General features: G+C 37.5%; 1 protein-coding gene across 1 annotated transcript; it reads left to right on the top strand.

Annotated features, from left to right (window-relative positions):
• The first annotated feature begins 1,204 nt into the window (after window positions 1-1,204).
• TOMM34 (translocase of outer mitochondrial membrane 34) lies at window positions 1,205-13,508 on the top strand. The gene is made up of 7 exons (XM_081947009.1): window positions 1,205-1,437; window positions 5,584-5,683; window positions 6,664-6,816; window positions 7,539-7,705; window positions 8,355-8,502; window positions 12,116-12,242; window positions 12,681-13,508. The coding sequence occupies exons 1-7, from the start codon at window positions 1,317-1,319 to the stop codon at window positions 12,783-12,785; spliced, it is 921 nt and encodes a 306-aa protein (XP_081803135.1). The 5' UTR covers window positions 1,205-1,316; the 3' UTR covers window positions 12,786-13,508.
• Window positions 13,509-14,868: the final 1,360 nt, after the last annotated feature.

Here is a 14,868-nt window from a genome sequence, read left to right on the forward strand (position 1 = left end):
TAGTCTAAAAGACCTCCAAGGCCCCATTCAGTGCTATGATTCTGAATTTTAAAAAAGATTAAAAGGGGAATTCTGAGGTTAGAAAAGGCTATGAGGGCCACTAGGAGGCTGTTTGTAGTCTGCAGACATCTTTCGGTAATGAATTTGGGCTGGGTGGCACAAACAAATGGGTATTCTTATATATAAATCTAATTGCAATTAAATAGAGCTCATATTATTGTCATGTATTTAATCATCCTCCCTTCTGTTGCATTATAAATCTCATTAGTGTAACAAATTTGGGTGCAATTCGTGAATCCCTTTTGTAAAGTCCCTCATGGCTTAAAACTTCAGTGCAGAATCCACTTCCTTTCTAATAGAAAAGCATTCTGTCTTGGTCCAGAATTTGCACTGTTCTAAATTCCCATCCCACGGATACTTTATTATAAGGTAAAGGTAAAGGTTCCCCTCACACATATGTGCTAGTCGTTCCCGATTCTAGGGTCGGTTCTAGGGTCGGTGCTCATCTCTGTTTCAAAGCTGAAGAGCCAGTGCTGTCCTAAGACATCTCTGTGGTCATGTGGCCATGCACCAAAGACGCATGTAACACTGTTACCTTCCCACCAAAGGTAGTTCCTATTTTTCTATTTGCATTTTTACATGCTTTTGAGCTGCTAGGTTGGTAGAAGCTGGCACAAGTAACGGGAGCTCACTCCATTATGTGGCGCTAGGGATTCAAACCGCCAAACTGCGGACATTTCTAATCTTGCCATTTCTTGCTAGAAAAAAAAAAACACTGATATGGCTCTCCCCACCTTTTAATACAATACAAACGCCACTACCAGTTGGAAAGTCTCCCTCTCTCTCTCTCTCTCTCTCTCACACACACACACTCTTCAGTTTAACATCAACCTTCTCTCTTTCTTACTGAAACTTCAGTTTCCTGTTCAATTCACTTCTATGCAGTTTTATTGGAGATTATAAATTTACTGGGAAATTATTCCAGAATGAATGCAGTGGGGTTTCCTTTCACAGAAGGACCTCTAAATACTCCATTGGGTTCACCTCCCGGTGAATAAAGGGCCCGTAGTCTAAGGAGGTAGCATCATTTCTGCCCCCCACCTCCGCCCCCTCCCCCCATAACTGACTTTGTAACCAACCATGCATGGCCTGCAGCGCTGGACCTCCGGCGCACGGGCGTTTCTAAAGGAAGGAGGCGGGGCGTAGGCCTCTTGCGCCGCCCCTAATTAAATCGAGCACGGAGGAAGTAAAGCGTCTCCTGGTTTCTACGCCGCCAGCCGGTGCCGGCTTTTTCAGACCTCCCTCGCCCCGAGTTCATGGCTCCTGCGTCGCGGATCGCCGACCTTAAGCAAGCGGGCAATGAACAGTTCCGCAATGGGCAATACGGCCAGGCGGCTGCGCTCTACGGCCGAGCTCTGGAATTGCTGGAAGCGGCAGGTACTGGCGAGGAGCGCGAAGCCCCCGCAAGGCCTCGCTCGGTTGTCCGGGGCGGGAAGTCCGGGACGAGAGACCTCGGGTTAGGACTCTGAGGCAGTCGGCTCATTGCCTCTTTTAGAAACCCTTCGATAGGCATTGAAAGGGTGTTGTTGTGTTTTTTAACCTTCAGCCATCGGGTCGATACCGGCTTGTTCCCCAAGTCTTGACTCCATTTACTTCTTTCGTGTTGTAAATGAGTTGTAAGATGAGGTGGGAGCTGGGCTTCAAAGCCACAGCCGGTGGAGGGGGCGGGGGGGGGAGTTGTGTGGATGGGGTGACATTATTTACGTTTACATTCCACATTTAATTTGCAAAATCACGAAGGGCCTTTACGGATTCTCTCAGAACATCTCCTGGGTGATGACTTCACCCATTTCATAGGTGGGTGAAACTGGGGAGGAGATATTCCCTGCAGAGATGAGATTTGAATCTGTTGAAACAGCGATTGGGCATTAAAGTGTATGGGCCACACACTGTCAAGAGACAAGCAGAAGCTTAGAAAGAGACAAAATTCAGAATTCACTCTGTCCTGGGCTTATGAGAGTAATGCTATATTTCAAAACAAGTTCCTAGATGAATTCCAATTGATATCAATGCACATTCTCTTTGGGCTTAAGTCCTGCCCAGACTTTTTTTCAAAAAAATCATGCTAGGGACTCATTTTTTAGATTATAGAACTAGAACCAAGCTTGAGGATTCTGAGGTATAAATGCACAAAACAAACCAACAAGGATGTTTGTGTAAATGCACAAACCAAACCAACAAACCCTGCTACATAAATGCAGACAGCCAGAATATTTTAAACATTACCTGATGGCAGAATATAAAAACTCCATCCCATTAGCTGGCTTTGAGCTGTTCTGGGCTTTTTTTTTTACCAGCTTCTTGGGTAGATAAGAGGTACTTTATGGTCCTCTGGATTAAAATGGAACAGCATTCTTTCTCTTGCTACATATTCTTGGAATTGCAGCCCGTGGAGTACATAGACCAAATGTGGCAGATTGTGGTGGACATGCAAGAAGAACTTTAGGTCTTCATAATTTCCTGGTCTTAAGTTACTGGGAGCCTCTGAGGCCCCTTTCATAATAAGCTTTAGACTTATTATGTCAGCAAAGCTATCTGCTTCAGTCACAATGAGAGATTTTTGGCCACTAGCAGAAATGAAATTTATGTGTGGAGTCAGAAGTTGGATAGCCCTAGTGAAGCACTTTCTGTTTCTTTTCCTTTCTACTGCCCCAAGCCTCAGAGCTTTAATAGGAGCAATTCATTTTAAAGTATTTTCTGATTGTTTCTGTCCCCTGTGTTCCTTATGGACTCTAAGGTGAGGAACAGAAACTTATCTAATTACCTTGTAGCATCAGCCTTATCACCCTTTCACTTACGCAGTTGTAGCCCATGGCCTTTCCTAAACACAAGAGATAGTGAGTGTGTGACCTTCTAAATAGAAAGCAACATTCTGGAATGATAGAACATAGTGAAAGCCCTAAGATATGCAGCAGATAAATGAAAGAAATTAGAGAAGACTTAAAAAGGCCTTTTGTAACATAAAGACCATTTTTAAGGAGCATTTCTTTATGTCTTTATAAAATGCTATTAATGTATATTCTGAGAAAGAATTTTAAATAATAAATAGTTGTAACAGTTGTTTGAAGATATCATATAAAATTAAAGCATTTCCATATTTTGTTTAGATATCATATGGTATTTTCTTTATTAATAATCATGTATGAATAATGGATACAAAGATTTACATGCTACCTATTAAAAATAAGGTAAAAAGTTGTTAGCTCTGTGTCTTTCCTTGAATAAATTCTATTTTAAATTGTATACTGTACAAGCATTATTTAGGGACCCAGTGTATATAAAACAGCAAAGGTAACTTCATTTTTGAATGTGTATATTTATATTTTTTGATATTTGTATTTAATTATAAGGAAATTTACAGACCATATTGGTTATTTAGCCATGTTGATCGGAATATTCAACAGTGCTTTGAAAGGCAGTATATAAGACTGAGTAGTGTTGAATTTCATATCAAGTGAAACCATTGATCCATAGAGTTTAGTAATACGATTCGAGATGCTGGTATATCTAAATGCGTGTAAACTACATTTAAATGATCCTTACCAAAATTATATATACATACATACATGCATACACTTATATACATACATACATACATACATACACACACACATACACATTTTATATATATAAAATGAATTTAGGTCAGTCATAGATCAGCTAGGATGGACCAATTCAGTTTCCAAATAAAAAGACATTACTGATTACTTCAGTTATTTCACAATTGACACAAGATAAAATGTAATATATTAATGATAATATACAGGTGAAACTCAAAAAAAAAATAGAATATCGTGCAAAAGGTCATTTATTTCAGTAATGCAACTTAAAAGGTGAAACTAAAATATGAGATAGACACATTACATGCAAAGCAAGATAGTTCAAGCCATGATTTGTCGTAATTGTGATGATTATGGCGTACAGCTCATGAAAACCCCAAATCCACAATCTTAGAAAATTAGAATATTACATGCAATCAATAAAACAAGGATTGTACATAGAACAATATCGGACCTCTGAAAAGTATAAGCATGCATATGTACTCAGTACTTGGTTGGTCCCCTTTTTCAGCAATTACTGCCTCAATGCGGCATGGCATGGAAGCTATCAACCTGTGGCACTGCTGAGGTGTTATGGAAGACCAGGATGCTTCAATAGCGGCCTTCAGCTCTTCTGCATTGTTCGGTCTCATGTCTCTCATCTTTCTCTTGGCAATGCCCCATAGATTCTCTATGAGGTTCAGGTCAGGCGAGTTTGCTGGCCAATCAAGCACAGTAATCCCATGGTCATTGAACCAGGTTTTGGTGTTTTTGGCAGTGTGGGCAGGTGCCAAGTTTTGCTGGAAAATGAAGTCAGAATCCCCGTAAAGCTCGTCTGCAGAAGGAAGCATGAAGTGCTCCAAAATCTCCTGGTAGACAGCTGCGTTGAGGGAGGCGGGGCTGACGTCGCTACAACACGACATGCAATCTTGGTACTTCAGGATTGCTGTTGATATCTCTGCTGCTGGACGGTCCTTTTTGGACCTAAGCCGTCCCGAAGAGACGGTGATAGAGAAGGGCACGTCCTGCGGATCTCAGGGACATCGCAAAGCCCCTGATTGATCCAGGAGAAGCTCTTTCCTCTGGCTACAAGAGAAGTAGCCATTGAAGCTGCATAAGGTTGGGACAGACCTCTGAAACAGAAGCAGAGCAGGAGAGAGAGTGTGTCAAAATTGGTGTGGTGGCTCTTAATGCACTGACTCCAGCCTCAGTCCACTCTTGTGAAAGTCCCCAACACTTTTGAATGGCCTTTTCCTGACAATCCCATCCAGGCTGTGGTCATCCTTCCACATAACTTTCTATTAATGTGCTTTGATACAGCATTTTGGGAACATCCAACTTCTTTTGCAATTACCTTTTGAGGCTTTCCCTCCTTATGGAGGGTGTCAATGATGGTTTTCTACACAACTGTCAGGTCAGCAGTCTTTCCTATGATTGTGATTCCTACTGAACCAGACTGAGAAACCATTTAAAGGCTCAGGAACCCTTTGCAGGTGTTATGGCTTAATTAGCTGATTAGAGTGGGACACTTTGAGCCTAGAATATTGCACTTTTTCACAACATTCTAATTTTCTGAGATTGTGGATTTGGTGTTTTCATGAGCTGTAAATCATAATCATCAAAATTATGACAAATCACGGCTTGAACTATCTTGCTTTGCATGTAATGAGTCTTATCTCATATATTAGTTTCACCTTTTAAGTTGCATTACTGAAATAAATGAACTTTTGCACGATATTCTAATTTTTCGGGTTTCACCTGTATAATGTGATAGAGAAAATTTTATTACTTATAAGCCACACATTTTACTTGATTTTTCCCCAGTTGTGACTTAAGGCTAGGTAGAAATTAGTGGACTCGAAGTTTTATGTTGACAGCAAAAGGTATCTCAAAAAAAAGAACTCAACTGTACCTTTTCATAAACAAATGCTGTTCTATACTTAGGATATGTTTGTTATATTTTAATACTTGTCTTTATACATAGGGGATGTGAATACAGAAGAAAAAAGTGTTCTCTATTCCAATCGTGCTGCTTGTTATTTGAAAGATGGAAACTGTAGTCTTTGCATTAAGGATTGTTCTGCGTAAGTAGCTGCTCTCAAAAGGAGAATGAATGCATACATCCCTGTTTGTTTGTTTGTTTGTTTGTTTGTTTACTTCTTGGCTATTTAACAGTTGGAAGTTTTTCATAATCTAGTTGGGATTGTGAAATAAAGAAAGTAATGCTGCTTGTTCAAAACACTGAAAAATTCTCTCACATTTAACTTTTCTTCTTTGTAGAGGTTATGTATACTTTTTGTGTATCCGGTTGTCAATAGTTTTTTACTAGAGGGCGGAGGAGAGGAAAGATAGCATCCATGATGATTAAATGTATATTCCTTTAAGTGACAAACAGTAGGAAAAGTAGGAGAGATTTAAAAAGTGGCTTGCCATGCGTCCTTAAGATAGCAGCAGCCATCTTAACTGCTGACTTGGAGTTATCACTACACCTCTTAGGTCTGGGAAATGTAAATATTTAAAAAATGGGAATGTCATATTTGTTATTTAGGTACCATTAAGTTGGAAATCATCCCTGGTGATTATCTGGACAAATGCTTCCCCTGTCTGTGCAGCTGTTTCAGTTGAACAGATTTGGCATTCCAATTATTTGATAGGTGATTCAGAAGAAAAAAATTATTTTCACAAGAGTGGAAAGTTAATATTATTAAATAAATATTATTCAGCATTAGTAAAGATGATAAACAGCTATTTCTGAGGTGGGGAGATTTGTAACAGAGTAGCTGGTCTTATATCGCAAGCATAATATTTATATATCATACATATTTTTATTTTCTCATATACCTTGGAAACATTTGTGAGAGACAAGCTCTATAGAAATATTTTATACTCTTCAATCAAATGCTTAAAGCTGTTTGGATAATTCAGCCAAATTTCAAATATTAAATTAGGTGAATTTAAATATTATTTGTATTGATGGTACTTCTATGTATATAATCTTTCTGGGAATTAAATATGAATATTAACTTTTCTGCTCCCATGAATTGTTTTCTCCTCTGCTGATTAGCGCTCTGGATCTGGTCCCTTTTGGAATTAAACCTTTGTTGAGGCGGGCAGCAGCCTATGAAGCCCTTGAGCGATACAATTTAGCTTATGTGGACTACAAAACTGTATTACAGATTGATTGCACCGTACAGGCTGCACATGATGGAGTCAATAGGTAATCCCTTTATTTATTTATTGTTTATCTAATGAGCACACAAAAGTGATTGAATGATTTACCAATCTGATGCTATTGAGATGAATGGGACTGCACTCCTACAGTCTGTGATTCTAGTCTAGCCCACAGCGGCTGGGAGTCATGGGATATGACATTCAAAATACTTAGCATGAAATTACGTGGTCATATTATAGATTTCTCTAGCCTCACTTAGGTAAGAAGTACATGCTATGTATAGAGATGTGTAAAATGTTATGTAATGTTTTGGAACGTTTATATAATTATTTGGTTTATATTCTGTCCTCCAGGAAGTCAAGATGGCACACATTACTCTCCCTCCACCAATTTCCCCCCTAGCACACATGAGATAGAATCCTGTCAGTATTAAGGTTCTTGTCAACAGGGAGGCCATCAGATGTGGAGGATAGGCATAGTATAAAGTAAACCAGCTCTTTCTTAGGAATACTGTATTGAATTAAACATTCTAGAAATGGCCATAACTATTATTCCATAATTATTAATCAGTTTGTTTTAAGTGCCTGCCATTAAATGGCTATTACAGTATATGACCAATAAATGTTTCTAAACTTATCAACCAACATCTTTCTTTGCTTATTTTCTGACAAGAGACATACATTTGTTTACCAAATAACATTTTAAAAAATATATTGCAGCAGATAATACGCATCATAATAAGCTTATATATAGTTTCCTTCATTTAGAATGACAAAGGCTTTATTGGAAAAAGATGGTCTTCAATGGCGCCAGAAGTTACCCCCCATCCCAACTGTTCCTGTTTCTGCTCAGAGAAGGTGGGAGCCGCCTACTGGAAGCCAGGAAGATACTCCAAGAGCCAAAGCAAGTAATTCTGTTTCTGCAACAAACCAAGGTCAGTAGCCTTCTTATCTACTAAGTGGTAAGTGACTAAAGCATCTTTAGCTCAAACGCATATACTTTTCTAAAAGATATTGTCAAATAGTCACTTTCATTTTTGTTGTGTCGTGTTTCCAAGGGTAACCACAAATGCATTTTGGAATGGCTGTTGGAGTGGAGGAAGAGAGCATCTTTTTGGGTAGAAAATAACTGATAAAAACATGTACAAAAATTGCTATCTGCACATACCACATCAATAAATAAGCATGTGGTTATTTGTGTTCCTGTTCTGCTAAATAGTGGGAAATATGATTTTTTTTAACAGAGAATAAATAGAGAGGCATTCTATATGAATTGATTTTAGAAAGAAGAGTGCAAAATCTACTATTCCATGCAGTACAAGCGGCTTCTACTTCAGATAATTAATTAATTCCAAGTAACTGGAAAAACATTGGGCTTGTTGATAGTTGAAGTATCATATTCTATAGCAACATGGTTAATTCCTGAAATCTTAAGTACTGTCATTCAAAGTCCCAAGCATTCAAGACTGGATTTTCATTCCTGATATTTTTTTTCTTATTATATATTGCATAATAATAAATATGCAATGAAATCTTTTCATTTTAGAGTTAGTTTACTGTTTTTTTCTTGAATATGAATCCCAGTGCCTAACGCTGCCTCAAATGAACGAGCAAATATGCTGAAACTGGAAGGAAATGAATTTGTGAAAAAGAGCAACTATAAGAAAGCTATTGAAAAATATACAGAGAGCATAAAACTCCACAAGATGGAATGCACAACTTACACTAACAGGTAATGCTTATGTAATCAAATGAAAAGTAACTTCAATAGCTTGACTGTTAAGTAATCAGATGATGCCACTGACAGAGTTGACATTACATGTTAAACCATAGTTTGATTAATTGTATACAATATAATTATTCATAAGTATTATTTTACAAATTGACATTTTGTTCAACTTTAAATAGGTCATAGAAAGGAATTATCCTCAATATATGTATATATTGAAGATAATATGTCTACATATATAGATATATGTATTAGCCAGCACCAGTATGAGCAGCACTCTATGTAACTCTTAACATAGCTTGCTGCAATTTTTGGAGTTACACAAGGATGATTGCTGTTTAAATGATGATACTGGTATTGGTACTCGTACTGGTCTTTGAGATTTACACATCCAGTGATGTAATAAATTCCAGTCTGAACTGAAAAGAAAAATGATGGCCTCACTAAACTCCATTGAACTTCCACATTACTTTAGATCATTTATTAGAAATAACAAAACATAATTCAGATATGTCACTATGATGAGGAACATGAGAATTTGGAACAGCATCTCCAAACCTTACACTCCAAGGACAGAGAAAATGATTTCCTTATATAACAAATATGCAGGTAGTCCTCAGGTTACCACTACATTTGAGACCAGTACCTCAATTGTTGAGTGAAGAGGTCATTAAGTGAGACACCCATATGACTGCCTTGCAGAATAACCACAATCCCAGCCTTCCTGGTTGTGGTCGTTAAGCGATCTCCCACATTATTATGCATAGAAACAAAGAGCTGCCCACTGAGTTTAGTGCCCCTCCATGTGTGGAAGCAGACTGCCGGATTGGAGCTCAGATCTTTGGGCTCTGAGCTCTGTCCTGAAGAGTTCAGCATGGAAGGAAACTATTCCGGTGAGTCGTGAGTTTGGATCTGCCAATGTTTTCTGTACAGGTAGTCCTTAGCTTACACCCATTTTTCTATCATTTATGACAGCACTGAACAAGAGGGAAATAGAGTAATCCTTCAGCCATTGATTGCAGTGCTGGATGTTGCAGCCAGCAATATTCCCTGCTGACTTCCCACAAGCAAAATCAACACGAAAGGGAGTCAGATGTTGTAGTCACGTAACATTGCTTAACAGCAGCAACCAAAACTGCTATTGCTAAGCAGCGCAATCATCTGTCATTGTGCTTTATCATTGTATCACTTAGCTATGGCAGTTCTGGTCCAAATTGTTATCATAAACCGATGACCGCCTCTTCCATGTGGATGTCTACAATGTCGTGATAGTCTGTCTCCTTAATGCAAACATTTCCAGATGTTCTGGATGGTTTTTCGTATAAGTGTTTACTTTTAAATAAGGGCGGAAATCAAACGGCAAATAGCAAAATTATTTTTCAGCTCCATCACATGGAACAAAAAAAACAAAAAAACCCACAGGAAGATGGAAATGCATCTGATCAGTGTACCTTATTGTATTTTATAATATAATGCTTATATAATCTCCATCTCTTACTTTGCTATTATAATTTGAAGCACTATAATGGATATGTTTGTTGTTTTGAAGCCATTGTAAAGTTGACTGATTGATAGATGTTACAGCTTTGCCTGATATATGAACCAAAGCACTGTATATACTGTATTTTTCAGAGTATAAGACGCACCGGAGAAAAGATGCACCAGAGTATAAGATGTACCAAGATTTGAAGAAGCAAATTTTAAAAAAATGTATTTGCTCTCCCCAGACCTCCAAAAAATGGCCCATTTTTTTGTGAAAACAGGCCCGTTTTTTGTCCAAAAAAAGGGCATGCATAGCCTTTAGGCAGCTAGAGTGCTCGTGGGTGCTGGGGGGAGGGCAAAATTGAGCAAAAGCAGCCTGTTTTTCACTCATTTCTGCCCTCCCCAGCCCCCAGGCACACTCTGGAAGCCGCCTAAAGGCTATGCATGGCCATTTTGGTAAAAGGGGCGGGGTTTTGGGAGGCAAAGAATGCTGTATACAGTGTATAAGACACACTCAGCTTTTCAGCCTCTTTTTTGAGAGAAAAAGGTGCGTCTTATACTCTGAAAAATACGGTAGTGTCAGGAACTGGAGATGATTTGATTGTCAGCTTAAAATCCTAAAGGAAGAACACCTTAGTAAATACTTTATTCATGGAAAACACACCTGCACATGTCCTTTCTTCCTTCTGTAGTTCTTTATTTCAGAACAGCATTTTCCTGTTCTACCTACATGGCATAATTTATCTGTCTTTCATATATAGGAAAAACATTTTCCCCATTCTCTTCTGAAGGCAGTTTAGATCCCTAAGTTAAACTGGGCCTGTGAACTGAAAAAGACCAGCCTCCCATTTGCATTATGTAAGAATACTGAATCAGTAAAGCTGTGGACAGTACTAATAGTCCAATAGATAGCAGTTCGCAAAGGGTGTAATGCAGTGGTAAGAATCCTTTTGGTAGAATGCAGTTTCATTTTTATCCTATGTAGGGCTGTGGGAAAATTGCTGGTGATGTTTATTTAGTTTATATGCCATCTATCCAAGTAAAACACAGATTAGTAAAATAGCTTTGTTTCTAAGTTAACGCAAGAAAAGGATTACATACAATTATGTAGCATAGCAAACAAAATAAAAAAGGATATTATAATAAGGGATTATATAGTGCTGTTCTGAGAGCCAGCATGGTAAGAAGTTACGGTGTGAGAATAGAAGTAGGGTAATCCAGTTTCTTGTCTTCCTTTGGGCATGGAAGTTGGCAGAGTGATTCAGTCCTAGAAGTTGAAGAACTTCTGCCTATCAGCCAGCATTGGATCAACATGGGGGATTACATAACCACCAATAAAAAAGCCTTCATCCTGTCATGGCTGATGCTGGATATTGGCTTTCAAACTTGGCAACTTTAATGTGTGTGGATAAGGGCTTCCAAAACTTCACACTTCTTAAAATTTACAATTATGAAAAATGCTGGTTTATGATTATGATAACAACAACAATGAAAACAGGATCAAATATTTCAGTTTTCCATTTCTGTTGTATTTCCAAACATCTTAGTAATATTTTTGAGATGACGCTGAAAAATAGATTGAAAGTTCAGAGTTGCTGTGAATAAATGCTACTTGGAGGGGCTACAGTATATTTGTAAAAAAAATTCTGGAGAACTGTTAGCTATAAAATTGGATTTGCTGGAATATAGCATTCGTGTCACTTATACGCATGAACAGAAAGAGATATATTGTAGCAATTTTAATAACAAATCTAGAGCAACTGGTCAGGGTATATATAACTGCAGTATCCTCAGTTAATAAGTGCATAGTAACAGTAAATATGTAATGGTAGTGAATATACAAATAAATACTGTACTGGTGGTGACATAATGCCAAATAATTACATCCATTATAATTTCAGGGATATGGAAACAGATTTGGAGGACAAGCTTTTCAGAAATTGTAGATAATGTTGCGAGATATGTAAAGCCTTTTAACATGTGCATTGTATAGGAGTATAATTAAAGCCAAACATTTGAAAATACAAATGGAACATTTGCATCATTAGTCTTCAAGAGATGAATCAATACCTTGAATCCTAGATTGTAACCAATTGTTTTTGAAGATATTTATAGGTTATTTTCTATATTTCAGGGCTCTTTGTTACCTGAATCTGAAGCAGTACAAAGAAGCAATTGTGGATTGCTCAGAAGCCCTTAAAATAGATCCTAAGAATGTCAAGGCATTTTACAGACGAGCACAAGCATATAAAGAGCTTAAGGTAAAACAATTTTTTTTAGTTTTAGGTAAATGCACAGTCAACATATGAGACTTAGATTTATATTAATCAGTAAGAAAATATATCCATTGGGTTCTCTTTAAGATTTTCAGGAGATAATATTCCTTGCAATGTAGATCATTTTAACTGCATTGCAGTTAAAGACCCATCTTGCAAATTTGGAACTATTGGAGCTGCTTATCATATTTTTCTAGGGGGGCGGGGGTTGTGATTTCTTCTGTCTGTAAATTAAAAAGACAATTCCAAACAATTATTTCTTTGCTTATAAACAAAGCTTATAAACTGTATGGACAGTACATACATGGGCAGGTATTGTCTACCCTTAGAACAGTATGGCTGCAACAAAATGAAGTATTTTAATCCCTTAAATATATATTAAAGGTATTTTTCTCAGAATTGTAATTCTTTCTGTTTCTCTAGGACTATAAATCCAGCAAAGCAGATATCAACAGCCTCTTGAAAATTGAATCAGAGAACAGTGCTGCTAAGAAGCTACAACAAGAACTAAACAAGCTTTTAAAATAAGATAACTAGAACTTTGTGCTTTTCTGATATGTTTTTGTTTTTTAAAAAAGATTACTGGGATGCGTTTGCAAAATCCTAGGCCTGCTGATGTTTCTCTGGTTCCTTCCCTTATAAAAAGTGTCCATTCTTCCTCCTGCAATTCTAAAAATTCTGTGTTATCTCTTGAGATCTGCAAATTATTTAGAAGAGGAATTCTAGAGAACTGTTTTTAATTAGCACACTATTTGTCCAATGTACTCCTAGTGTGTTTGCAGACAGAACTATTATAGTGGCTGATTGATGAGAGTCTTGGCCTAACAAACAGGCAGTAAGACTTTCAAGATCCTGCTTTGCCTTAATTTTTGTGGACTAGCTTTGATGGAGCATTTTGATCTTCAATGTGTTATTTGGAAATCTAAAAAATGCTTTTGTTGTTTACTATAGAATGGCATGTTGTCCTTTCTTCATTCTATCTATACCTTTTAGCAGTTTACCTCTTCAATTCTTGGTAACTAAGCTTAATTTCACTCTCTGAAGTTAAATACATGTTGAAATATGTTGTTCTTTTTCCGGAGATACTTTTTTTTTTTCATTTTAACCTTGTTATAAACTAAAGTTCATGTTATAGTGGAGGAAGGAAAATATAATCAGTTTAGAATGGCCCAATCTCAGGGCTGCTTTTGCATCTGCTTACAGTTGCTTATCTACAACCTAGATTCTTGCAAGCCAAAAAAAAAAAAAGAACCCTCAGAATGATAATTCAAAAAACATCTCTGTAGAGAGGAATGAGTCATGTTTGTTGGTATGTTGTATCTTTCACATTGGCCTTGTTTAGATGGGTCTGTTGGGCAGGTGTAATTTGGCAACATCTAGATCAGTGTTTCCCAACCTTGGCGACTTTAAGTCCTGTGGACTTCAACTCCCAGAATCCCCCAGCCAGCATAGCTGGCTGGGGAATTCTGGGAGTTGAAGTCCACAGGACTTAAAGTCGCCAAGGTTGGGAAACACTGATCTAGATGACCGCATATTTTTCTTTCCTGCTATAGAGAAATAGATTGCAGATGAAAAAAAAAAACACTTTTTTTGTATTCAGCCTACTATCCTGATAACTACTTGAGTAGGAGAATTGAACATCCACTTGCTATTTGGTAAAAATGCTATTCAAGATTTACCACTGTGTCACCTTAAAAAAATCCTTATATCTTCTTCAGTACCTATACATATATTGCTACTCAAATTATGCTATCTCTGCAGCTTTTCCAAGGTGGGTCTGTAGGGAGTATTACTACTACTTGTCTTAGTGAGAGAAGAGTTTTGCCTCTTACTACAGAGTAGAGACTTATGCACCAAGCATTTTGAGAAGATCCGTTTTCAATGTACCGAGGAGTATCATTTGTTCCTAGAAATTTTAGTGAGAGAGAAAATTCTTTCCTTGGTCCTTGTTGCAAGGAATAAAGCTTGTTGCTTACAGTATCAAATTACCTTGTTATTTTTAACTTTCAAAATAAACAAGCTGTTATGGATATAAATTCAGAATGATCCAAATCTCTTCTTTTTTTTAGTGTTATAAATACTGGGCATCTCTTCTTTTTGAAGGAAACTTATCCTAATTTCATCCCTACATTGTCATTGTGTTATTTCATTCCCAAGGAGGAATGGATTTATACCAGGAATACATGTAGCATCTATACTTGCGAAGCAATACTATCCGCTAAAAATAAATGTAAACCCACTAAAATCTCATAATCTGTGGAAGTTTCCAGCTTTGTGGAAGGTGGGATGAGATAGTTGAGCCACCTTTTCTTTGAGATACCATTGTCCTACAAAATTTTCAACCAATCTTCCTCCCTCATTTTTTTGGAAAGGTGGAAAAATTGATTAGGCTGCAGCTTCAATAGGCGTTGAAGAAAGTAAATTATTGGTTTTAGTATAGCACTGACATAGAATTAATTATCCAGGTGGGGGTCTAGAGAGGATGGTGTACCTATCCTGGCCTTGACTGCCTTTGAATAGCACGGCATTGTTTAAATAAAAATCAGTATATTAAGGCAGATGGAACATCAGAGGAAAGAGCCATAACTCGTATGGCATAAATACAGCCTAC

Source organism: Natrix helvetica (assembly GCF_964273705.1).
Source record: "Natrix helvetica genome assembly, chromosome: 3".
Lineage (NCBI taxonomy): Eukaryota > Metazoa > Chordata > Lepidosauria > Squamata > Natricidae > Natrix > Natrix helvetica.